Source organism: Toxotes jaculatrix, chromosome 6, assembly GCF_017976425.1.
Source record: "Toxotes jaculatrix isolate fToxJac2 chromosome 6, fToxJac2.pri, whole genome shotgun sequence".
NCBI classification, from domain to species: Eukaryota; Metazoa; Chordata; class Actinopteri; family Toxotidae; genus Toxotes; species Toxotes jaculatrix.
The window spans coordinates 4,992,618-5,018,574 of NC_054399.1; the positions used below are offsets into that span (position 1 = coordinate 4,992,618).

At 44.2% G+C, this 25,957-nt stretch overlaps 2 protein-coding genes across 4 annotated transcripts in view; one reads left to right on the forward strand and one right to left on the reverse strand.

Moving 5' to 3' along the window:
• ralgps2 (Ral GEF with PH domain and SH3 binding motif 2) overlaps positions 1–25,957 on the reverse strand; it is a 66,550-nt gene that overhangs the window by 4,318 nt on the left and 36,275 nt on the right. For 2 of the 3 annotated variants that reach the window (XM_041040384.1, XM_041040383.1), the window contains 9 exons: positions 4,891–5,028; positions 4,196–4,286; positions 3,892–3,959; positions 3,627–3,765; positions 3,350–3,501; positions 3,198–3,252; positions 2,524–2,601; positions 1,467–1,572; positions 618–710 (listed from right to left, as the gene is read on the reverse strand). In XM_041040384.1, coding sequence (XP_040896318.1) covers positions 618–710; positions 1,467–1,572; positions 2,524–2,601; positions 3,198–3,252; positions 3,350–3,501; positions 3,627–3,765; positions 3,892–3,959; positions 4,196–4,286; positions 4,891–5,028 — 920 coding nt within the window. The remainder of the gene's footprint in view (positions 1–617; positions 711–1,466; positions 1,573–2,523; positions 2,602–3,197; positions 3,253–3,349; positions 3,502–3,626; positions 3,766–3,891; positions 3,960–4,195; positions 4,287–4,890; positions 5,029–25,957) is intronic. The other variant, XM_041040385.1, reaches the window with a different exon arrangement.
• On the forward strand, positions 7,136–24,281 carry angptl1a (angiopoietin-like 1a). Its single transcript, XM_041040386.1, has 6 exons — positions 7,136–7,437; positions 17,446–17,703; positions 17,844–18,464; positions 21,346–21,539; positions 22,608–22,878; positions 23,006–24,281. The coding sequence occupies exons 2-6, from the start codon at positions 17,514–17,516 to the stop codon at positions 23,191–23,193; spliced, it is 1,464 nt and encodes a 487-aa protein (XP_040896320.1). The 5' UTR covers positions 7,136–7,437; positions 17,446–17,513; the 3' UTR covers positions 23,194–24,281.

Genomic DNA, 25,957 nt, shown 5'->3' on the forward strand with positions numbered 1-25,957 from the left:
CCAAAAAGTCTTAACCCTCAAACAGCCCTTTGAAGGTGTGAGGATCGGCCAAAATTCATCCATATAACCACAGAAAGACAAACACACACACAGACACACACACCTCTTCTGCCTCCTCTCTTCCCCACGCTTTACTCTGAACTCAACAAATGCTCTTACACACAAACACACGTCCAGCCGGACACACTGAACACGTTTTTGAATCTATGCTGACGTAAAAATGTGCGATTTTTTCCTGTCTGCATCTTTACAGCCATTTCCTTTTCTCCTGCGCACACCAAGCACAAACACGTGAAGAAGAGTCGTTACATGTTTTTCTCTCGAGTTCATTCTATAATTAAACCTTTTAAGACTGAGTAAGTAATGGCTATCATATGTCGTCTCCTTATAAAACTGAGTGTGTTTCAGGGTAATTTGGTACATTAACTCTGAGCTCTATCAACAAGTGCAGATCACATGGAAGAAGTGTGAGACTTTCAGATGTTTCAGTGCATTTCTCTGTCCTCACCTGCCTGAATAAACATAGTAAAACCTCATCTTCTGCAAAAATGCATGGCATGAATGCATCCTCAGACTGAGAGACAGAGGATGGTGACGGGCCAGTGTGTGTGACTTACATGTTTTCTCTCAGTGGCCTTCAGGGACTTGGCAGGGTAGTAGTAAAGCTGGGTTCCACAAAGAGCGACCCAGTATTTGGTCCAAGATGCCACCTGGAGGCACAAAGGTGAAATCAGTTCCACTTCAGCCTGACTGAGTCAATGAGAAACTCGAGAACGGCACTCTCATCAGATCCATTTAAAGAGTAAAATGTGAGATGTTTCTGTGACTCACAAACCCTCAGATGGCACAGATAAAGCGAATGTGTCTTCAGCGATTAAATGTCTTTTTTGGAATTGTTGAATGACTGAAAAGTTGAATGACTGGAAAATGCGTGAAACAAAATTAGCATCTTGTTCCATAAACACAGAGAGCTTTTAAAACTAACAAGACCCTGCTAATTAATACTCCTGGAGTGGACAGATCTCGCCTGACTGCAGGGCCAGATTGGGAAATTTTTTTTAGCCCTTGTTATATCATCAAAGAAACTCGTAAATCATCCACACTACTTACGACAGATTTAAGTTATTTTAGCTGCATAAAGGGCTCCACATTTGTGTCCAGCCAAAACTGAACAGGATAATCTCAGTGCAAATATAAAAATGGCTTATGCAGAGACAAGGAAAACAAAAGCAGTGGAAAAGAAATGCAAGCACCGTCAGTGAGGAAGAGAATTACAATGAGTCTAAGGAACAGACAGAGACAAAGATGTTCTGCAGGTTTAGGAGTCTCTGAGGTCCAATCTGTGCAGACAGCATTTATTGCCCATCTGGTCCTGTATGGTACATGCAGGTATAGATGTATGAACAACATATGGACACATGCACTTGTGCATGTACACGTGAAAGTGTGTGTTTGTGGGTTCTCACTGTTGGTTTCTTGCCCTCCTTGAGCACAGTCTTTCGCCTCAGCACCCCCTGCACTGTGACTGCTCCGGGGTACAAGTGAACGGCGAGCTCCTCCGACTCCGCAGAGCTACAACAGGACATATACAAACATTACAAGCTATATACACAAACGGACACATGAGAAAACATGCCCGCTCTCATGCACCCACACATACCAGATCAAATCAGAGATGAACTAGTAGTAAAGGCAGACGCAATCTGCAAAGTGACCTTAACCTCTGCTTCGTCGATTTTTTTTAAATAACTACATCTATTTCTGCCGCGTTTTGCCAGAGTTGAATTTCACAGATATAAATCTTAACACCGCTATCTGCAGAAAGAGGAGCAGAGACAGGCAAGGTGGTGTGCAGATTGTGTCTGTCTGGAGGATCAGAGCAGGAAGCCCAGTGCAGGAGCCTTAGTGAAGCCTGGTGGAAAGAGAGAGAAACAGAGAGAGACCATCCCTAACCGCAAGGGACGCCTAATATGCAGTGTCCATGAGAATTGGCTCTAATGATCCTGAAGAGTCTGTTCCTCCCTACTTTGGGAATGAGGAAGCAACAGTATGTTTCCAGTAACACATGGAGCTCAGTGTGACTGTGGAAACTCATTTTTATCTCCAAGCTGTGAAATATCTTAGAAACTTATCACAAGAAGAAGAAGTCTAGGACGACTTTAAGCTCTAGCTGTGTGGTGTCTGATTGTGTGTGTGTGTGTGTGCGTGTGTGTGTGTGTGTGTCAGACATGCAAGAAATTCAAGAAAGCAATAGGTAGATTGTAGACTGATGATATGCAGCTAAAGATGGAGAGTCATAAACCCAAACAGATCCTTTGCCCTTCCCCTGATTTGTGATTCCACCAATACACACACACACACACACACACACACACACTTATTTCCCACCACATGATTAACCCAGCACTACACACACGCTAAGCACCAGCACACAGCAGCCCCTTGCAGGGACTAAGGGTCGTGAAGTGAGGATAAGAGAGGGTTTGATTCAGGTCAGGCTGGTTCCGGTCGGGATGTGTGTACCTGCTGGGCCTCAGGACTCCTCTGTAGGGGATGCGGGCCACTCGGGTCACTGGGCCCAGAGAGTGATAGAACCGAGTCCTGTTCAGAATAGGATAAGATAGGACAGGATAGAGGGGCACGGGACACTGTTAAGGCTGTGTGCGTGTTTTTTTTTCCTTGCGTTGTTATTGTTTTTCCCTTCAAACTGCATGGGTTAGGGCTGGATGAGGAGCGGCCATTAGGTTAGGAGAGTTATTGATGGATGTGTGTTTACAGAGTTATTCAAGAATGGTGTTTTGGAAAGAAGATTAAGTTGATTTTCAGGCCAGCAGATACTTGAGCTGACAGTTTTTACTTCAGAACTGGCGAGAGTGGCTCCAGACACTTGTTGGCACAGTGGGACTAATGGTTAGGGGATTTAAACGTTAAGTACTTAATACATTTCAGGCTGCCAGAGGAGCAGAAGCATCTGAGAGCCGCGGTGGAGGGATGATGCATGACGGCCTTGACTGCGAGGCTAAAAGCATGGCTGTGCATGGTGCATATGAGATTTAACGGCACTTCATTTTGGCGTAGCTGCATCTTGAAGCCAGAGCTTTGGAAATTGAACAGTCACATCGGGGATGGAGGTATTTTATGATTTCGCATGTGGATGTGGCGAAAAAGCACAAATGACATGGATGTATTAACGTTACCTCTCAAACGCTGGCCAAGACACCTCTTCACTGAGCTCCGAGCCCTCACTGCTCCCTGTACACAGATTTAAAAAAAAAAAAATCAGCACAAAGTAAAATGTCTCGTTGAATAAACACACTGTGCATCACGCTGAAGAGTGTAAATGTCTTACCAAGTGAAATACCGCTGGACAAAGTTGAGCTCTCTGCTTGTCCCCTGGTGGGACTGTGGCTCTCCATCACACTGTCGTCCAACAGGTGGCGAGAACCAGCATTGGGGAACGTAGCACTTTTAAACTCTACTGTATTCATCTTATGGATAAAACTGTGGAGACGCAGAGATAAAGACAGAGGCATCAGTATTTTTAGTTTACGACATTTGGTGTGTAAATTGCGTGCGTTTTGTTGTACATCATCTTCATCATCATCTATTAAAGAAGTGATGCTGACTTGTAGCCCAGGCTGTGGCACTTCCTGTGTCCGTAGGGAAGCAGGTTCCTGGGGGAGGGCGGCGTGGCTGGGACTTTGGGTCCTTCACTTGCTACTGCACATTTACGGCCGCAGAGAGGAGATGCTGACGCTTCCTGGCCTAGGTAGGTAAGAGTGGGGGAGTGTGAAATTTACAGTCCCGGAAGAACACAGGGGTAAAAAGATGACACGCAACACAGGTTTATTCTACATCTCACACCCACTAGAGATCTGCACTGAAACTCACCGACAAGATCCTCTTTGGAGGCGTTTGCTCGTGGTGTGCTGGTGCCTGGCTCAATCTTCTGTGACAACCTAAATAAAGGATATTGATGAATCCATCAGCTTCAATCCATCCTCCGAAAAACTCCATAAAAATAGTCTCCATAAAAATAATTGTGGGGATGGAATGTTTTTTGGGCAACAGAGATGATTACTAAGACTGGAAGCAAGCAATAAAATCAGAAGCAGCACAGGAAACTAATTTCAAATTGCTCCTGTTGCCAAAATCAGAAATTATGAAGCAAAATTTTGTGATTTTTGTTTCTTACTTGTAATTGTCGTCCTCCACAAACTTCTGCAGCTCCTCGATATACCTGACTGAGTTGAGATACTTCTGTATATGAGGCAACACTGGTATGTCTGAAAGAGGGAAGGCAGTGACCCACGTCAAAATAAATACTGCCATGTGTGTGAATGAGATCCTGTGTTAGTAAAACTGCCAACATATCTAGGCGATAAAGTGTGTCAGCCCAGGGATGCAGGGTTTCTACTGCATGTAAAAACAACCTGAATGTCTATGAGCCATATGATGGAGGATCTGTATGCTTCAGCTACATGGAGACCAAACAAAAACCTGAAAGATAACAGCGTGTCAGTCAATGGAGATGAACGATTTGTTCCCCTCAAATTAAAAACGTATAAAATATCCTAAAATGCTTTTCACTGGTGCTGAATACAGATGGAGGTAGAACTGTCTGAACTAAACTGAGTCTATTTAATCTTTTCAGTGTGCTCAGTTGTCACAAAACCACGCTGACGGACTGATGCATAGCACAGATTTTTTTCATCGTGTCTCCATGGCAACAGAAAATGAAGTAGCAAGGCTGTGATGCTGTTTTCTCTCAGTCCTCTTTTTTTCTTCCACGTGAAGGACATAATCAGATATGAGAGCACAGCTAGTCCTCTTTTGTCCTCTAGCCTTTTCCATCAGTGTGTGGCTGTGTGCGAGTGTGTCTAGTCTCACCATAGGTACAGGATCTCTGCAGGTCCGATATGATTCTGAGAATGTTGTTCATCAGGTTTGATCTCTGTTCGTTCTCCAGAATGCTGCCTGTGGAGGGGTAGGCTGAGTCTATGTAGGTCAGATCAGACAGGTACATCCCTGAAATAAAGCAGCAGACAAAAAAACAAATATGATGCAAGATGTTACATCAAACCAGGAGAAATACACAGCCATCTTCCCTGGACTCCTTCAGAGAGTTCAGGACCTCACTGTTAGCCAAATGAGGACGGCGTCCATCCATCCGAGGTGTTATATTAAACACCAGTGGGGGAAACAAGTATTTTCCTGCCTGAACACAGAGAGCTCAGCTCATTAGAAAGCAAAGATGTAGACAGAAACAAGGCTGGACATCGTAATAGGGCCAGATTTCCATGGATGAATGATGCAAGTGCCATGCAGCTGTGGGTTTCTTGGTGTGAAGACCAGCTGGTGACTGCAGACTGTTTGTTTGATATTACACGAGCCAGAAAAGACAGCAATAAAAACCCTGCATAAATGCTCCTATTAGCATTTACTTCGCTCAACTTTCTAAGACTTTTGTTTTGCCCTGATCTGCTCCCAATAGATCTAAATGAGTGCCTTGAGTGGATGACTGATCTTCTCTTGAAAATTTCCAACTCAGGGCCATCTCTCTCTCTCTCTCTCTCTCCCCCCCGTTCCCTCGCTCATTGCCTCTTTTGGCAGACATGAAGCAGAGTTGAGATTCTTAGTCTCTCATTACAAAAATATTAACATTGAGAGACAAACCCGGGAGCAGCTTCCCACCATTCTGAGTAGACAGATTAACAAGCTTCAGTAGAGAACTGATGGCGCACCTTCCCTGTCATTCCCCTCTTTCCTCCTCTTTTCTCTTGCTCAATGTTTCTTTCACACGCCAGCATCGAGATTGAGTGCAGATGTCAGAAAAGTTATCACACAGTAGATTATATGACACCCACACCCCTGCTTTCTTGGGAAACGGTGCTGTACTCACAGATGCGTGCATGTACACAAGCATTTACAACACCGCGCACGCCGGGTCTAACACAGATGTACAAATAGGAAACAACAACAGAACTACAGGACCAGATGCAATAGATAAAAAAGGGCAAAAAGTCATCCTCAGGACATCATACACACACACACACACACACAACGCCATCTGATTAGAATCAATGAGGGAGGGAGGGTGAGAGCAGGAGAAGCCGTTTACAAGCGTTTGAAGACTCAGCTGTTGGGGGGGGAGAGAGAGATGGGGAGAAGAGGAGGAAGAGAGGGATCCTGAAGGCTTAACTGCTGTAGCTGCTCTTCTGAGAGCATGTCAGGGATAACAGCAGTTAGTCATGCACAAATCCATACGGCCTGGAACACCCACAGACAGATGCGTGCTCAGAGAACCTGTGGTTAGGGTACACAGACACTTTGTGTGTGTTTACATGTGGAAAAACTTGTATGAAAAGGATCAAGTTGGAAACCTAAGGTTAGGGGCATGAAACGTGGTCACAACGCAGGGAGAAAACACAGGCAGAGATCTTTCAAATATTTCAGCTAAAAAAAATAAAAAGAAAAAAACATATCTGTCTATATCTCACACACCTAAACACATTAAAGTAAATGACAGCGATGATAAGGCGCAAGCAAAGACCAGACAAGCTCAGATTACACCTGGAGCTAGGACTTTTTCCTCCAATAACAGCACAAATCAGCTTTATCTGTCTGCCTCTGTCTCCTGCTCTCACATACCCAGCTGAAACTCAACAGGAAGCTGTTCAGAAACTTCAGCAGCATTACAATCAGCCCTTCCCACAGCTAAAGGGGGGAAAAAAAAAAGAAAATCCAAGGTTGTAATTGAGGAAGAAGGGGTCAAAGCAGCTCAAGCCTGCAAACTCAGCAAAACCACTTCTGAATTCAAACAGAACTTTTTTCCCCCTTTCACTGAGTCCACTTCTTCGTCATAAGAACCATGAAGGCCATTGTCGAGGATGGGAAACTTAATGAGGCAGCTCTGTTATTCTCTTTTTCTGTCTTTTTTTTTCTTCTTTCCATCAGACTGACATCAGAGGTAGGCTGGGCTACTCCAAAAAAACAGAAGGAAAAAAAAAAAAAAGGCAATCTCCAACTCCCACACCCTCATCCCCCTTCTCCTCCCCTCTCTTCCTCCTTCCCCTCCCCTCCTCTAGTCTCCCCCATCCTTTGTGAAAAACTCAAAGCATCAGTCGTCAGAGCTCAGTCTGTTGAAGTGGCCGGCTTTTGAACCATGCCCCAGCCTGAGCCCCGGGACAGCTGAGTCCACAGAGAGGAGGACGTCTTTGAGAAGTAGGGCCTTGACCAAAGAGCCTATATTGTGATTTTCAGCTCCAGGACAGAGGGAGTGAGTGGAGGGGAGCACCTCAGAAGACTGGGACAAAGAGAGAGCAAGACAGAGAGATGAGTCCTGAGCACTGCAGCTCGGTGAAGACACAATACAATACACAGGTGAAACTATAACTGCAGGAAGCACATCCCCCTCCCACTACTGGTAACCAAAAGGTAAATGTTGTCTGAGTTCATTCTGTTTACAAGTTTGATTCTGGAGTGTGTATGTATGAGTCAGTGTGTCTGAGCAGCTGTGAGTGCTCTGGCTGAGAGGTTGGAGAGGTTAGGACGTTTCGTGACTGGAGGCTCCAGCTGCAGACAGAAACATTTAGCAACGCTTCTTTGGCTTTCCTCTGGAGTCTAAGGACTGGGATATACTTTATACAGCATGCTAAGAGCTTTATTATGTATATACATTCAACATATGTGACTTGAAGTGTATGATCCCAAGTAAGGGGTGCAACTGGTGTGGAGGATGCCGTTTGTGTAGGTATCATAGAGGAGTGAATTTATAAAGTACTGCGTTTGGTGGTTTTGGCTTTTCCAGGGTACGGCGCCATAATTGACAGAAGTTATGCTACAAGAAATTTTTAGGAGAACATTAAAAAAAAACCCTCAAATAATGAAAAGCTTTTTAGTCATTGGTGTCTCAGTGTGTTCTTCCCAACTTTATCTATAATTTACACTACGCCTGGTCTGAACAGAAACAGAAAGCTAAAGAAGAAAAAAAAAAAAAGTGAAGAGAAAGAAAAGCAGAGCATTCCAGTTAAACACTTGAGGGAGGCTGATCTGATCAGATGGAGAGATTTGAGCTCTGGAGCCAGGCTTGTTTATTTTTTCTTGGCTTTTGGTTTCCTGATACAGCACCATCTGAGTCTAGCTGCTAACAGGGGTGCAGGGATGGAGCCCCAAGTTAACCTGCTGGAATCAGGGTTAGATCAATAACATTATACACATTATGAAGTGGTGACATGTCTCTCAGCACACGCTTCTCCTTCTTATAAATGGGGGATGTGAGATCATACGTTGAGACGCACAAAAAACTACATAGTAGTTTGTGGACTGCTTGAAAGTGAAGTGACTGTGACTGTTTCAGTGAGGATACATGTCTCCTTCACCGGGCCATGTTAAAAAAAAAAAAAAAAAAAAAAGTGATGACATAGTGTAATACAACCCTAACCACATCCTCTATCAAATACACCCCATGGACATCAAACACTTCAGTCACAACCTTGCCATGATAGCAAAAGCTTTGAACACTAATAGCATCAATCTGGTCCGCTTCCATATCGACAACTCACAATTATCTTCAAATGTTTTCACTTACGTCCCGGTCTGTTGGTGGGATCTGTGGAAAATGTTCTGTTCCTTACAAAGCCACATCTGTGAATGCTGTAAACGACCACGGGACGCACACACACACCAACACACGCACACCCCAACACACGCACACACCTTCAAAAAGCTTGAGCTTGAAGTAAAAGGCAAAATGAGGGTATGGCAAAAGGCTAAGAAAACATTTTGTGAGCTTGCTCGTTTTTTTTTCCCATGGAGTAATAAATCAAAAATATCAATAACTCTAAAAACTCAGGCTGGAAAAGAAGAGAGACAGTTAAAAAGATAAAGGCAAGCGCAGCTGCCTAAGAAATATCCAGAACATTCTGTGCTGAGCAGCAGGGCTTGGCCCTCGGGTTCACCTGAAACGTGGGAGCATGGGGGACAGGCCTGGGAGAAAGCTTTAAATGGGTCATTACTACCAATCCACACATAAACTAACCGTGCTCTTAACCCTCGCCCTGGACTGTAAATCACACCAGAAAATCTGTTTGATGTCTTTGCTATTTAAACTTTTTAAATGCCCCGTACAAGCCAATAAAGAGCGTTCAGGTAGTGCATGGTAGGGCTGTAACCACTGCCCTTCCCCAGCCATCCTGTCACAGACTATGTTGTAACCCAGGAGGAGATTGATAGCTCTCTCAGCCACTATGAGCCAACTGCGGTTTTCAGGCAATGGGCACGCGGCCAGTCGTATCTCACTGTTAAAGCTGAGGCTGTGTGTGGACCCTTCACAAACACAGATGTGTAACGGACGGCTTGGCTGATCTTATCAGTAAAATAAGAGCCACATATAGAAGCAGACACACACAGACACACACAGATACAGACACAGGCTTGTCCCAAAACACTGCTCCTGCGCTGTGCTGACCACATGTGGTTGAATCCGACCACAAGCAGAACAAGCCGGACACATTTTATCGCTTAAAACTCAACCCTACATTATGAGTCACAGGGCTAGCTGTAGCATTTTTTTGGATAGAATAAAGTCCTACAAAAAAAAATTAGAACTATGGGGAACAAAAAGAGCCAAGGCTGGAGTAAAATCTGAAAGAAAAGCCTCTAACTGCACCGTGAAGCTCATTTAGAATTGCCCTAATGAGAGCTTGGACACAGCTGAATGGACAGGTCACCATAGGGAGGAAGAGGTCAGCCAGGAGGTCGGTATAAACAGACAAGAGAAGCAGAGGCATGCAACTAAGTAGAGCCAGTGGGCAATGGGTGTGTAATGCTGTGTGTGTGTGCGTATGAATTTATGTGTTGATTCAACTAATAGAAAGCATGTGCAGTCAGAAGTATGGGCTTAAGGTGAGGTGTGACCCAGAGGAGAAATAAAACCCAAGACAGACTATGTGTGAGTGGTTATGAGTAATCTCCTAATTCAGAAAATGTCCCACCAAACAAACACTTACATAAATGCTGTAACTTTTTTTTAATACTCCCAGCTCTCCTCTCTTCCCTGACCCTCCTCCAGCTCTTTTCTAATTCTTCAAACCTTAGCGGCGGCATGTGTTTGCTCAAAGCCAAGCAGCTCTTTGCTAGTTTGATATAATGAGAGAGACAAAAAACAAACAAACAAACACCTGAACAGGTGAGGTAACTGCTCCTCTGTCAGCCTGAGTAATGAAAATTACCGGCGTCGACACTAGTTTAAGATGTTCTCAACTGATGGGAGTTTGTTATGCAAAAATTAATATTGTGCATGTGTGTGTTTGTGGTGAGGGGCAGGCTGTGTGTTTGTGTTCTGTGATGGGGGGGGGGGGGTACAGGGGTGAGTGTCATGGATTGATGGAGGAGGGTGTCGGAGGGTTGAGAGTCCTTATCGTGACTGAGTATGACAGTGAGAGAGAGGCGGCCTTATATGAACTCTGCCCCCACCCCCCACCCCAATACCCCAAGCATAAGAACAGAGTATTCGTGTGTATATGTTGTGCTAAAAGAGGAAGAGGGGGGAACCCGTTTTCCACAAAGGCCGATTGACTGCAGGGGTTGTGGATCTGAGGGGTGGGGGGGGGGGGGGGGGGGGGGTGGGGGGGGGGGGGGGGTGAGGGGGTGAGGTAGAGGAAGGGTGGGGCTGCACCCTAATCCCCACATATAGACCTCTGACCCCAACATCAGCCCACATGTTTAGAGTTTCACTACAGAAGAAGGCAAACAGATGGGGGGCCCATGGGGCCTCAGGGGGGTTTCGGTGGTGTGGAGGGGGGGGGGGGGGGGTTCCTCCTCAGTAATATGGCAAAAAGGTAGACATCTCGGTAGCTAGAAAGCAGGAGGCGGGAAAGAGTTATTGGCCTGGCTGCATTCTAACCACAGGCTAATGTCTTCTTAAATTGAACCACTTAATCTAACACAACGTCTTCGCTTTTCCACCTCATCCTGTAAATTCTAGTGGGAGGTTCCAGTCTAAATTACTGGCTCAAGTTATAAATGTAGAGAAAATCCGATCCTAGCTCTTTGTACCTGACTCGATTTCCCGTTTAATATTTTCAATACGCACAGTTTAATGAGGAGACGTGAAACAGAACCATTAATACAGTAGATGAATGTCTTTGCTAATCCGCTGTGGTAGCAATCTCTGTAAGGTTTCTTCAATTTTGTTGATGAAGCTTTTATGAGTTTTTCCCTGGTGTTGGTAGTTATCTTCTCAGTGGGTACGCTGTGTTTTGCTGTCATTAAGTGTTTCATAATGTCAGTACTTTTACTATTTCCCCACTCATGCTGCGTTCTCCTCTACAGACCCTGCTGTCCTCCATAACCTCACGTCTTAGCTATTTCTTGACTCAGATTTTCATTCTATCCTTCATTCAGCGCTGGAGACAAGGTTTCTCAGTTTTCAGCTCCCCTTCGTTTTCCTGCTCTTGGCCCTGTAACCAAACTGTTTCAGTGAGAATGTAAGAACGAGTCGATCTGTGTGTTTGAGGGACACGGTGCATGAGTTGTCACGTTGACAAAAACGGTGGCTGGTGACATCTTGCATGAATGAAACAGTGGTAGAAAGTCAGTCCCTGGCTCAGCTCCTTGTTTTCGTGTAAAGCAGTGCTGCTGTTTATTGTCGCTCCTCTCCTTCACTCATCCCAATTTTCTTTTTACTTTTCTCTCTCTTTTGACCAGTGATGGTGTGATGTGTGTTTCAGGGCAATTTTGGACTTGTTGTGGGAAAATCTGAGGACCAGATGAGGGAGTGGAAGCCGGGGATTTTGGGGCTGGGAAATACATTGGCTATGAAGATAAAAATACATTTTGTCCAGCTTTCTCCCCCGCTTGTTGAACTGCAATCCATCAGGCTAGAGAGTGATGTATCACGACTGGTAAATCACTGCAGGAGTCACGCTGACCAGAAGATGTGAAACAAACACAGCACAGTCAAACGATGCCTCTGACGGTGAAACAGCCTCAGTCTACGTTTTACATTTCCATGGGTTAATGCTCCCTGCCTCACACACAAATGAACAGTTCAGTGCACCAAATGGATGTGGTAGATTTGAATCAGATTTGAGTTTCATTTGAATCATTTCAACAGATTCTACCTACTTGTATGAGTCTAGTGTGCGTGCAATGCATCAGGAAACACACAAACCATCAAGTTTTCCTGTCAAACCTTCTGAAAAATGAAAATTATACTTATATTCATAATGCAAATATAATGTAGTTATTACTGTCACGCAACTGAAGAGCTGACACGCTCAGAACATTTATCACTCATCTTTGCTCCACGTTATTAAATCTCATTCGTTAAAGATGAATTAAGCAGAATAAGAGGTGAAGAGGACACATTTCTCATTATCTGGACATTTCTGTGCCTTTCACATGAATGTGAGCTCAATTTGATCACATGCATGTTTGAAATGTACGATCCTCATGAAACTGTGCGTTCACGTTATAAATATCATAAATACTGTAAGGTAGTGACTTTAAAGGGTTCATCCCCTTCCTTTCTAACCACCTGCAGTGAGCCAACTTTCCATGGAAGCAGTTTAAACCACTTGTTTATGAATCACCTTAGTAAACTGTTGATTGTCTTGACTCAGATCAGAGACGTCTTGCCAATACATACAGTGTAACCTGAAGCTACAAGTGAGACATACGGCGGTCTTTTGGGGGTAACAACCATTCATTACGTTGTTTAACCCACAAGGCAAAACAAATGTTTCCTGACTAGGAGTACAATAAGCAGCGCTGCCGTCTTGCTTAATGAGTTCTCTGGTCATTTCCTCTCTTACAACATGCAGAAAATAATTATTTCTGTCTCCTACTAAGGCACAAGGCTAATCAGCCCCTACACAAAAAACCAAGGCGGACAAAAAGCAGTGTCCCCGCTATGTACACACACGTCTAGAATGAGCAGAGCGGTGAACTAACAAGCAGGCCAAACTCAATCTGAAAGAGTTATTCAGTTCTGGGCTTTATCAAAGGGACATAGCTGGCACCACTTCGCACTTTGTGTGCGTGCGTGTATGTGTGTGTCTGTGTATAGGAATTGTGTGCAAATATGGGTACATGTGTGGAGAAAATTAACCGTGGGTACATTTCTGTGTGTTTGAGGCAGTCCAGAGATCTGTCAGCACGGCACTAAGCTCTTTAATTATTATTAGGTATATCTGAAGCCAGACCTCAGAAAACCACCTCTACCGCCCAAGTCAAAGAGCTGCATTCAATGAGACCCAGCAGAGCGGTTCATCTCGAACAGAAGTACCTTTAACTGTAAAGACACAACAAACGGAATGAATAAAAAACTGTACACAAAACACAGAGTCGTGCCTGAGCTGCGGACACATATGCGGCACACTTGAAAGTTTGTCTTTAGAGGACGAGAGAGGTACTTTAATGACTTTAAACAGTGAAATGATTGTGTGTTGGTCAAATGAAAATGATTCCCTGGATGAATGAGTGTGGTAAAAAGGGCAAAGGAAGTAGGCTACACATAAATACTGCCTGTCCTTAGACTGTTCCAATAACAGCCATGAAAATAAATTAAACCATAGCTCAGACACAGAGACAGACAGTGGGGAGTGAGGACAATTAAGAAGACACTGTCATGTGTCTCCTGACTATTAATAACTATTAGTGGTGTGACGACCCAGCAGTGCAATTAGGAAGACTTATGAAGCTCATACCGTTGCCAAAACATGAAGCAGACAGAGTTAGAGGCCTGCTTCGAATCCTTTATTCCACACAGAGTTTCAGTGGTTTCACATGGATGTTATGAAATACAATAACTGTTTGTTAGGAGGGCTGAGCCAACAAGAAATTTAATAAATCCTATCGATATCAAGCAAAAAATTAGTTTCGATTTCTCTGATTTGCCGTATTGCTTACAGTCCATGACTTTCCTATGTCTCTGCCCGAGTTATTTAGCTGTAACTGAATAGGGGAAGGAACGCCAAACACAGACGGCAAAGAGGAAGGGAAGTATTCAAAAAAAAGGAAGAGAAGGAAAGCAAGGAGGAGCGGGTTTACACAGAGAGGAAAGTAATTAAACGGAAAGAAACAGGCAGAGCAAAAAGTGCAAATCTGTGAAGACTAAAAGTAAAAGTATCTATCAAATGCTCTGCCTCAAGATATGTTCATGATGCCAGGGCGGGAAGGAAAAGAGGGCCATGACCCACTTTCTCCCACTGTTAGTATCTTCTGTCTTTAATCCACTATTATCTGTGATATCCCTTTAAACCTTTGTGCTTTGTGTCAGCCTTACAGCCTGTCACTCCTCATCTCCTTCCATCGCTCTGTCTCGGGAGCATCTGTAGACACAAGTCGGTGCTCTTCTATGTTCTGACTGCAGCATTTCTCTCAAGCACCTCATGCACCAGCATTTCCAGCTAAGTAATGTTCAATTAGAAGCATGTAAAGGAGCACTGACCCAGACGTGCAGCCAACACATACGTACATACATACATACATACGTGCATGCATACGAGAACTGTATAGTGCTTCCATTATAAGCTGGAACCATGTTCAGTGAACAGACTGGTCTGTCAGACTTAAGTGCAGACTGCTGAAAAACATCCAAGCGGTGTCTAGTCTGGCATGGACTTTTATTATTAGTTGCCTCTTTTGTTATTGAACCTGAAAAGCACCAGATGTTAGCTATTACTTGCATAACGGCCCCTTACATCTCAGATGACCCAACATAGTTGGTCAACTAGGGCAGCTGCACAGATCAGTACAAACATGACGTAACAAAGCGGCTCCTCTGTAACGTGGAGGTCACAAATAAAACTCGTAGCTTGCGAAACAAGATCCAAATTTCCAACCTACAAAACAAAAACATTGGCACGGTGACTGCAACCACAGTTTGTTAAAACACATTTGCATGCATGAACTTTTACTCCCACGGGTGAGCACTTTATCTTTTCTGCTCAATGGCCCTTCAAGTCCCCGAGCCCTTGAGCAGTGTTTAGTTTCGGTTTGCTGGGACAGAAAAATGGAGCCGCTCGGCTTGTTCAGAGGAAACACTGTAAACCTTGTACCTTCACAACACACTGGTGACCTTTCCACGTTCGCTGGAATGTCTTTGATATGTTGCGTTTCCATGAAAGAGACTAGGCCCCTCGTACTCAGAACCCACCACCCAGGAGGAAATCGGACTCCACAAGACAGGAAAGCGAGGGAAAGAAGGAGAGAGAGGAAGAGAAGGAAAAGGATGACAAGAAAGAGATGGGAAATGGACAAGGTGATAGCTGATGGATGAGCTGTAATGTTGCCTGTCCTGGTCATACACCCTAAACTGTGGACGATGCTGAGGATGGACACAATAACAGTGGAAAGCCAGTCATAGTTTGGAAAAGAAGACACACTTGAGAACTGATACTGCTGATGCTGCTGTTAAAGTCATTAGCGGCTCTCACTGAGGTCAGCAAGGATACAGTACCTGGTTACGCTGTCAGACACACCGGCTGCTGGAAAAACACACAACCATGAAAATGAATAACGTCTCTGGACAGTCATGCACACACGGTATTCAATCATACGGATGGACACACAAGCTTATGCATACCAGGGAGAGTGCACATACACATTACAGATCTGCAGCACTGGCTGTAATCCTGTCCCTTCTCCACACTGTTCCAAGTGACAGAATCGCCAGAATTCTTGAAGAACCACAATGGCGTCATGTGGGAGACGCACAGCGCATGAGTTTCAGGGTGGAGGCAGGACTTAACGATGTGGCACCGAGTAAAGACTGACTGTGAAGAGTGATGGAGTGGATTAGGAGGACTAGACAGCCCTGGCCTCGCGCAGGCCCAGGCCAGGGTGTTAAATGGAGCAGGGTGTACATCAGTGTGCGAGTGGTCTTTGTGCTTGTGCACTGATGAGAAACAGAACTAGAATCAGCAGGGATAAGAAAGAGGCGAGGGAGTGCCAAGAGTCTCCCCTCGAATAAGACAAGGCTCAAGACAACTCTGCGCACACTGTTTTCTTGAATTTGTCTCACACCCCATTGTGATTATCAGTTTGTGTCTCTTTGTAAAATCTTTCAAGTGAAACACAAACACTACCTCCTGCTAAACATTCCTGTTGGATGTATGGAGCCATGTGGAGCAGCGAGCGCACAGCAGTTCAACATTTTCAACCTGTCTCACAGGAAGCGGCATTGGAATTAGGGGTCAGTGTGTTTTACTGAGGGGGCCACTGTGCAAGCACGTATATCAGTAACACCGTTGTATGGGATGATAAGGTCAGAAGCGAGGTCCTGAACCCTCTTGTAGGCCATTTTGACCAAATTCTTAGAACTAAGGAGCCACACGACCTAAACTCAGGAAACAGATCAGATCCAGTTTATATTTTCATTGCTCCAAAACAACTGTAAAAATCAGGCATATGACAGAATAAAAGGTGGTGATGGTTTGCTGATGGAATCAATGTTGGGGAAAAAAAAGATGAAGAGGTAGAAAGGGAGACTAGAAACAATGGTGAGGCAATATGCACATATCGAAAGTAGTGGATTGAGTGATAAATTTTCTCCCTTTTAATCACACTCATTGTAGACTAGTCTAGAAGTGAGCTACACGACCGTTATTTAAAAGTTAACATTACAAGAATATTTCCGTCCTTCTCCTAATATTGATAATAGTGAAAACACTGCTGTGTGAAAGCCTGATTGCTGTATCAGTCACTCAGCTTGTCTCTGACCAATCAGCCATTTAACGCTGCAAATCACTTACTGGGTGAACAGAAAGGAGCGGCTCAGCAGGGGTGAGTGTTGAGGGGGACAGGGATAACGGTGTGAAACCAAAACTAGAACTAGGTTCCTGTGGTAAACATTCAGTAAAATTCCTGGATTCCTAAAAAAAAGGATTTCTGGAAGAATTCCTCAGGAAAGGCTATTAAAGTATATGCTATACAAGAAAAGAAAAGAAAAATCTCATTCTAAAAGAAGATTAAAGAAGATGAAGTAAGCGTAGGCGAAGGTACCGAAGATAAAGCACAGCCAGCCGCCACGTATTAGACCTCCTAATGGGGGTGGGGGGGCAATACAGCCTCTGAAAAAAAGGGGGTTTCAGTCAGCAGGGGAACCGAGAGCTGAGATGGAAAGCAGACCTCGTGCTTCTGGCTGGTCAGAAAATGTGTTCTCTCTTTTCAATCTTTCCACACAAACAACATCATGTGGAACAATGACCTGACAACTCTGCCACTGTACACCGAGTGAACGCTTATCTAAACAATTACCGACTGTCTGTGGACATTCGCAAAAGTTTCATATAGCTTTTCCTTAAAATCGTATGGCAGTAATTTCCTCTTGAAAAGTATACAATCAGCACTCCTGCCGTTTACTTTCCCTTTGTTCGCATTTGTAGACAAAGAAGTGGCTGTTTCCAGCGCTTAACTCCAGACCTTCCTTTCTTGCAGGAAGGCCTGGAGGGACTCGGACGGAGCACCAGTAGCTGTCCATCTATCCATCTAACCAGCCAGCAGCAATGCAGCGGCTGACGTGGAGCCTGTGCGCCGTGCTCTGCCTCTCCCTCTGGGAGGAAAGTTACTGCAGGAGTCCCAGAGATGCCCGGAGGATCAAAGAGCCCTCTCTCCACAGGAGTAGAAGAGCTCCCCAGGATCCTGATGCCAAAAAGTGTTCCTACACCTTCCTCGTGCCTGAGCAGAGAATCACAGGTTTAACTTATTTTAGCACTAAATGTTCAGTTATTCACCATCCAGCTGTCTTTGCTTCTATAACTAGTCTTTATCTGTTTTTATCCTTTTTCCCCCCAATACATTCTTGGTAATCTCCTAAATAACTCGTCTGTCCACAGGTCCAATCTGTGCCAGCACCACAGGCCCTGAACCAGACAAGGACAGAGTGACCCGTATGGACATTGCAGATGTGCGGGAGGTGCTCAACAAACAGCGGCGTGAGACTGAGACGCTGCAGCTGGTGGTGGACGTGGATGGTAACTTGGTGAATGAGATGAAGCTGCTGCGGAAAGAGAGCAGGAACATGAACTCCAGGGTGACCCAACTCTATATGCAGCTGCTGCATGAGATCATCAGGAAAAGAGACAATTCTCTGGAGCTGGCCCAGCTGGAGAACCGCGTCCTCAACGTGACCTCTGAGATGATGCGACTGGCTTCCAGGTACAAGGAGCTGGAGGCCCGGTTCGCCACAATGGCCGGGGTGGTCAACAACCAGTCAATTCTCATCTCTGCGCTGGAGGACCAGTGTCTGAGGACGCTGGGACGCAGTGAGCTGCCTGCAGTTCCTCCGCTGGTGCAGGTGGTACCGCAGAATATACCGGTTAATAACCGCTTCACCAATGAGATACAGAGAGACAATAACAACCGGGCCTTTCCCCGAGGATCACGCATGGACTCTCCTACTGTAAGCCCCTTGGGGATCGAACCTCCACCACCACAGGGAACACTAACCTCCGATGGTAAGTACCAATTTTAAAGTGGCAGAGCATGATGAAAATAATCAGGAATGCCGTGAGGTTTTAAGAGAAGGAAGCAGAGCAAAAACAAATTTCAAGTAACTGTCAATCATGACAGAAACTGTCTATTTTAACTGTCCACAGAACTAATAAAACACAATTACCTATGGAGTGCAACCCAAAAAGTGATTTCTCACAACAGTTGGTATTGCTGAGGCACAGTTGGCTCATCCTTGGCATGCTACACAGGCAATGAAATCATACATTCCTATGATTCCTACTTGGCCGCCTGCACTGGCTGCACTGCACTGAGCATATGCACTAAATTAGTAGGATGGGGATTAAGCTTCTTTGAGCAGCATTGAAAAACACTTTAGCTGAATGGGAACATAGATCTACTGCAAAGTTTAAGTCAGCTCCATGTCTATTTCTAGACATCTATTCTATGCAAGAAATAAAGGGGCAAGGTGTACTGAAACAGAGAACAAATCTGACGGACTAGACCATCAAGTCTAAGACCCCTACGAAAAAAACCCCCCAAAAAACAATAAGTCAGAGAAAATCCTCGTCTGAAGGCTCGCCTTTACTTTTCTCACAGACACTGGCTAAATCTGACATCTGAGAGAGATCATCTCCAATATGAAACCAATTTGCAAGGTTAGAACATTGCTTGGAAATGGTTCCTAAAAATTGGTCAGGGCTGCTGTATTTTGACTGGCAACTAGACCGTGCTGGGTGATGCTGACAGGTGTTTTACAACCAGATGGTGAAATGGATGAAATCATTCTTAACATCCCTCAGACAAAAAGGGGAATAAAAGAAAGCCTGTTTGAATTCTGACATCGGAGTCACATAAAAGTGAGTGACATGAAAAGAATCACAGAATAATGCTGAGGCAAAGAATATTTTTTCTATAGTATATGATTATATCAGATACTGAAACTGTACTGTCTCTATAGTATTGTGAAGTGTGAATTCAATTCAGAGTGTCTGAAAGGTGTTTTGTCGTGAGGCTGTCCAGAGTCAATGTCTGATCCTCCAGAAACCAGTCTGAGTAGAACACCTCTCTTCTCAGAACAGGGCTCTTGCAACACCTCCAGCCCACATACAGCACTAACAATGACAGACCTATTTCAAGCCCAATAAGCAGAGAAAAAAAAAACGTTTCCATGTTGAAAAAAACCTCATGAAGCACAAAAGAGAAGTGAACAAAGAGGCAGGGAAGTAGTTGGGGAGGTAAAGTGACAGCCACTCAACTTCTAAATGACAAAAAGGACTGAATGTTCCTGTGGCTATTTCTAGCTGTGCATAACAATTCTCCACCTACCTCGCCAAGTCTTTGCTGAACTGTAATTTCAGTGTTGCATTAGTTAATCATAGCTCATTAGAGCTGACAGCTACAATGCAATAATCCTCCAATTCCGCAGGCCTCATCCATATTATAGACGAAATGTTCGGTGTTAAGCAGCTGCTTTCAAAAACTGCCAAAAATCAATTTTGATTTTATGACTGAAACCGAGCATTCAATCTGGGCACCCCCGGTTTATTTACAACCAAGAAAAACAACAGAAAGCCAGGGATGGATCATTTTTGCTGTTGGGCGGCCGACACATCCTCCTTCACCATTTAATTTTCAGGAAGAGGAAAAACACAGCATTAGCATATTGCCATATTTCTACCTTTTGTTTCCAGAAAACACATTTAACCAATTCCTTTAATAATGATGGGCCCTTTACTCCACTAACTTCCTTTCAGTTTCCATTTGAATGCACCCTTTTCAACAGACTGTTTATCTAAATCAGGAAGGTAAACTTCAAACCCAAAGCTAAGTCACCAAAAAGCACTAATGGGCTCTCTTCCGTGTAGTTTTACTGCTACTGTAAATAGACATAGCCTGACCACAGTTTGGTCTGGTGTAGCCCTTTTTAAACCGCTATGGTTTGAAGAAACTGACAAGACAGAGACAGAAAAGGAGGGAAGAGGGGAATATGTTAGAGAATCCCTTCAATGACAGGTCTGATGGAGACACATTACAAAATAAATATAAGCTTGTCCTGGGGAGTTTTAGGTATCTCTACGAGGACATTACACCGGGCCCCAGTGTGCTCCCATGGCCCCACACACAATGCCTGTGTTCATACTGGTTTAATACATATTCACACAGGGGAAAACAGAGGAAATACACTGGGTTTAGGTTCAGCTGCTTCAGATTTGGGTGCAGTGCTACCACATGGCTTCATCTGAAGACAAACTCGAGGTGAATACTCATTAAACAATTCAAGTGAGCGTATGCATATTTGTGTAATTTTATACTGCAGGATGTTTGAAGCAAAAGGAGATATTTTCCAAAGAATGCAGCCACAATCATACGTCCCCTCGAACCTTGGGCTCTATCAGACGTTCCTTCCAACCTTCTCTCTCCTTTTTCTCGTCTGCTGTCTACATCCCCGAGAGTGACTATGATGACTTTTGCATATGCAATAAAAAAAGAAGACATCGTGTTCACTTCAGTATGGTTTATTTGCTCAGGAGCCGTAAGCTGTCTCTGATTCAGGCAGTGGGTGGTTTAAGTAGAAATCAAGAGTCAATAACAAAAGATTTAGAATCTGTAATGACTTTAAATTACATGATAATTTGTGGTTTTATGGCTTTTAAAAACACTTTTTCAACACTTTATGCTTCAAAGGCTATTATAGGAGCTTTTGCTTTGGTCAGATGAAGTGATAGATATTACTAAAACTATTAAACCCAATATTGTAATGGATCACGGCCCATGGTGCTGCTGCAATAGGGATCTCTTTAGATGTCTAACACTGGCACAATTTTTATTCATCTTCTCTTTTTCGTCTTCCGCTTTTTCCTACAATCATCTTTATTATCCCAGGTCCCTTCAGGGACTGTTTCCAGGTGCGACAGGCGGGCCACACCACCAGTGGCATGTACCTGCTTAAGACAGACGGCAGTGACCGGCTGATCCAAGCCTGGTGTGAACACGGCCTGGACAACGGAGGATGGACCGTGTTGCAGAGGAGGAGAGATGGCTCGGTTAACTTCTTTCGGAACTGGGAGAACTACAAGGTAGGTTTGCTGCAAAAGGAACACTACGTTTAAAGGCAGGGTTCAATAAGACAACCTTACCATAAATATAAATCGGATTCTTTAAGGGAAAATATCAAAGTATAAGCTTGAGAGAGAGAACAGCTTTTCCTCTCCCCTCTTGCAAGCGACCCAGTCTCAGCAGTTCATTTTGGGGCCACTAAGCAAGCACCTGCTTCATCAGTGTAAACAGCTTAGCGGCAGATTTCCTCACACCGAAATCACAGCCAGGAACCATAGCCAGGGACCTACACACAAGAGTACGCAATCAAAGAGCCCTGGTGGGTTGAGAAGGAAATGCTGCTTTGCACTCAACCCCACTGAAAATGATGCTTTCATCCTTTTCTTTCCATGTGTCAGCGTTTGAAACTGAGATGTGATGCCAGATCTAAAAGAGCGAGCAGGGGAGACAGATGAAGGAACACAGTTTTTATAACACCCCCCCCCCAAAAAAGAAACAAGAAAAACTGACAACAATAACTGGTCTCTCCATTTTCTCTGTTAAATAGGGCAAAGGCAAAAAAAAAAAAAAGGCAACAGTTTTCCCATCAGTCATAAAATTAGATCAATACTCGGATGCTGGTTGGATCAGCGACAGAAATGTGTCTCTACAGCTCCACATTTGCTGTATTCAACTCTCCATCCAACTGCTGCCAAAATCCCCACTGCCCCTGCCACTGAACTAATTCATCTCGAGTGAGAAACCACAGATCGCAACCTTAACACATTATTGTCTCAACGGGAAGCAGATTTGATTTCATTTTACTTGACTGCAGAGGCCAGACTCCTTTAAAGTCAGCACTCGGCAAAAAAAGATCTTATTAACCTCACTCTGTTTTACTGTTTGCGTTTTTTGGACATGATTTCACGAAGCAGAGAATAAAAAGAGATCTATTCTTTCAACAGCTGGCTAACCCACGCGTCGACTAACTCAAATTAATACTGCACTTTGTTGGTCTGCACTACACTGCAATGAAATTTTAACACAGACCACAACTGAAAATTGGTATCACAGAGCATGCTGCACTGTTTGTCCACCCCCCCCCACAGAGAGGCTTTGGCAACATAGACGGTGAACACTGGCTTGGACTGGACAATATCTACAACCTGGGGAAACAGGGCGACTATAAGCTGATGATAGAGTTGGAGGACTGGACAGGGAAGAAGGTGTACGCCGAGTACAGCAGCTTCCACCTGGAGTCTGAGAGCGAGGGTTATAGGCTGAGGCTCGGTACCTACCAGGGCAACGCTGGGGACTCCTTCAGCAGTCACAACGGCAAACAGTTCACCACACTCGATCGAGACAAGGATGCATTTTCTGGTAGGGTGGATGCCAGAGCAATTTCAAATGTGTTTGGATTTCTTATATTAGTTGCAGTACGATGGCTCCTCCTTTATCTGTCCATCAAACTCATCTTGTTTTCTGACGCTGTGTCCCTCTCTACTAGGCAACTGCGCCCACTTCCATAAGGGTGGCTGGTGGTACAACGCCTGTGGCCAGACCAACTTGAATGGCGTATGGTACAGCGGGGGAGTTTACCGCAGCAAATTTCAGGACGGAATCTTCTGGGCAGACTACGGAGGAGGTTTCTACTCCCTCAAGTCAGTACGACTCATGATCCGACCCATCGACTGAAACCTCGAATTCTGGCGCCCCCTCAAACGCACCTCAGTCTCCTTCCTTATCTTTATCTACCCATAAACAAATACTGTAAAAGCAGGACACTGCCATCGTTCAACTGTGCCTTGTAAAAGACAGTGGAGGAGGAGACGGTGGCGTGTTTTTACAGCCAGACGATTATGACTCCAACAGTCTGTGCAGTGGCTAGCTCCCAAGTTGACCCTAACGCAGAAAGGAAGACTGATGCCATTGCCCTCTTTAAATAACTGCTCTCCTCCACCTTTCAGTCTGGACAGTAGTGGTCCATCAAACTCCCTGGACCATTCAGTATTACTCTCAAGTGTCCTATTTTACTCATTCTTGTTGAAACACAGTATGTAATAAAGGGAAATGATCATTTACTATAGACATGGGATTTCTTCTGAGCAGCTAACGGTGACTTATTGAAGGTAGTGTTGCCCATAGCAAGGGCTACTGGATGTGCTGCGATGTTAAGCCTTGGAAGCATGAAAAATAATGCAACTTACACATTGTGTTGCCAGTTAGAACACCTGACAAACAAATGGTTAAAAGACAGGCCTTGATGAACCTACTGTCTGCTTGTTTCTGGGATTTGTCTGGACTTCTGGGGTGTCCTTTGACCCCTCACAAAAAAAAAAAAAAAAAAAATGAACTCATGCAACAATGTGCTTGCTCAATGTGCATATGGCTGAGATGACTTTGGTATGTAAATATCTTTGGCTTTATTTGTGAAAGTTAATTTAAGAGGTGTGATTCTACTCAGGCCAAATGTTCACAATGTTGTCACTCTGCCAGTCTTTGTTATTTATCAGTGTATTTATAGTAAGTATAGCCATTGCCATTTTATATCTAGCCCTGTAACAGTACAAATCTTAATTTTTTTTTTTATCCCATTTAGAAATACATTAACAACAGTTCAACAGAAGTGCACACCCACACCCACACACACACACACACCCACACCCACACAGAGCAGACATAACAAATCCAAAGTGGATGTCTAGTGGACTTGAGGATGGAGAATGTGTGACAATGTGTGCTGCCAGTTCTCATCCAAGTCAAATTAAATTCTTTTGTAAACACTGAACTGTCTTTCAGTCTTCGCTCAGCTTCGTCTTAATGAACAGCAAAATAACCAGAAAAAGTGTGACCCTTTCCTTTGCAAAATAATTAATCCCAGCAAGGACGTACAACTTGAAATATCACAGTATGTAAAATATGAGCTAAGCCTCTGTCTGTGTAAAGGATGATATAATCCTCTGCAGTGAACCACTTCAAATTTCTTTGATCTGATTTAAGTGATTTCCAAGCCGTCAAGGCTCTGAAGAAGGTCAGGGGGATTCAATAATTAAAGAATGTGGGAAGAGTACAAATGAACTGTGACCACAGTGAGAGACTGCATTTAAAATCCCATTATTTTTGCTCTGAAAGGAAGTGGGCTAAAGCTAAGGAAAGAAATGTATGCAGGGAAAAGCCAGACCATACTATATCAAGGTAAGGAAAGAAACGGATAACAGGGAGGATATTAAATGATGATGCTGTAGAAGAATTTAGATTAAAATGAAAGAAATGGAGAGACAGTAAGAGTGATAAAAGGCAGGGGGGCAGATAGCCGAGGAAGAAGAGAGCAACATTCCTTCCACATTAAACTGTTGGGCTTTTCTTTGCCTAAAATACAAACATATATCTTGAAATTATGGCTCCCCACTGGACCTTTCCCTCCGAGGAGCTATAAGTCAGAAGAGATAGGAGCTGTCTGACGCAAACACATGCAGGGAGGAGAAGCTCACATCAGTCAACACATCTTAGTTCACACGCTCGCACACACACTCAGCGAGCCAACACAACTAGCAGGTAGGTTTGGAGACACTTGGCTGGCTTTTCTGATCGTGACCATATGACATCTTACAGCTGGTTACTTAACACTGTTCTTCCCCAACAGCTACAGCACCAGGAAGCTGGAGAAGACAAGTCAAGGGCCCTTGGGTCTGTTTCTGGCCCTTTGTCGACTCTTCTGACAGAGACAAAACAGCAAATGGCTACAACAAGATCCCATGAATAACTATAATAAAATTAAACCGGGACTGTCATAAATATTAACAAGTCCTCGCTCTAAAACACACAATTCAGAGAAGTGTAATCGTAAACCGTCTGTCTACACGGGCAATGTTTCAGCTGTGTTTTCTCTCATCTGTCTAACAAAAGGCTTTTTAAACTATTAACAGGATGGTGCAGAGGGACTGAGGTGAGACAAACTGCATTAATGTGAGAGGTACAGGTAAATGCTGGTGTTCTAAAAACAGCAGGAGGTTAGTTATTGTAGTTTGGCCCACTGTAACACACACCTCATGGAGGCAATTAAGGCACTTTAAAACCCTTAAGGGGCCAGTATACTCTGTGTGTCAGATAGTCAGATAGCTTTGGAAAGCCCTGTGCCCCCAACACCTTTTCAGAATTAGATGTGTTTCCAATAATTTCTGTAACTTTTCAACGATCCAACATTCAGACCCACGTCATGCTGCGATCGGCCAGCTGCGCGAAGGTGAGAAAGTACGCTGGGTTTCTTCTCTCTCTCTCTAGTTCTCTTATTTCAGTAGTTACACTTCTATTTGTTGCACTTCTCGTGTGCAACTGTGTGCAACACTACGAAGATATTTCAGGAGAAACTGAAAACTCAGTGTACACACTGATGGAGGACCGCGATCACCGCTGTTGCTCTGCTCGTGCTACGTGGCCGGCGTAGACGAGGTGAAAGGAT

What these genes read in the sequence shown, in the direction of transcription:
- angptl1a (XM_041040386.1), top strand. Translation starts at nt 17,514, where the DNA reads ATGCAGCGGCTGACGTGGAGCCTGTGCGCCGTGCTCTGCCTCTCCCTC. An exon ending in GCCTGAGCAGAGAATCACAG is followed by an intron (nt 17,704 to 17,843) that starts GTTTAACTTATT and finishes GTCTGTCCACAG; the next exon opens with GTCCAATCTGTGCCAGCACC. An exon ending in AGACAAGGATGCATTTTCTG is followed by an intron (nt 22,879 to 23,005) that starts GTAGGGTGGATG and finishes CCTCTCTACTAG; the next exon opens with GCAACTGCGCCCACTTCCAT.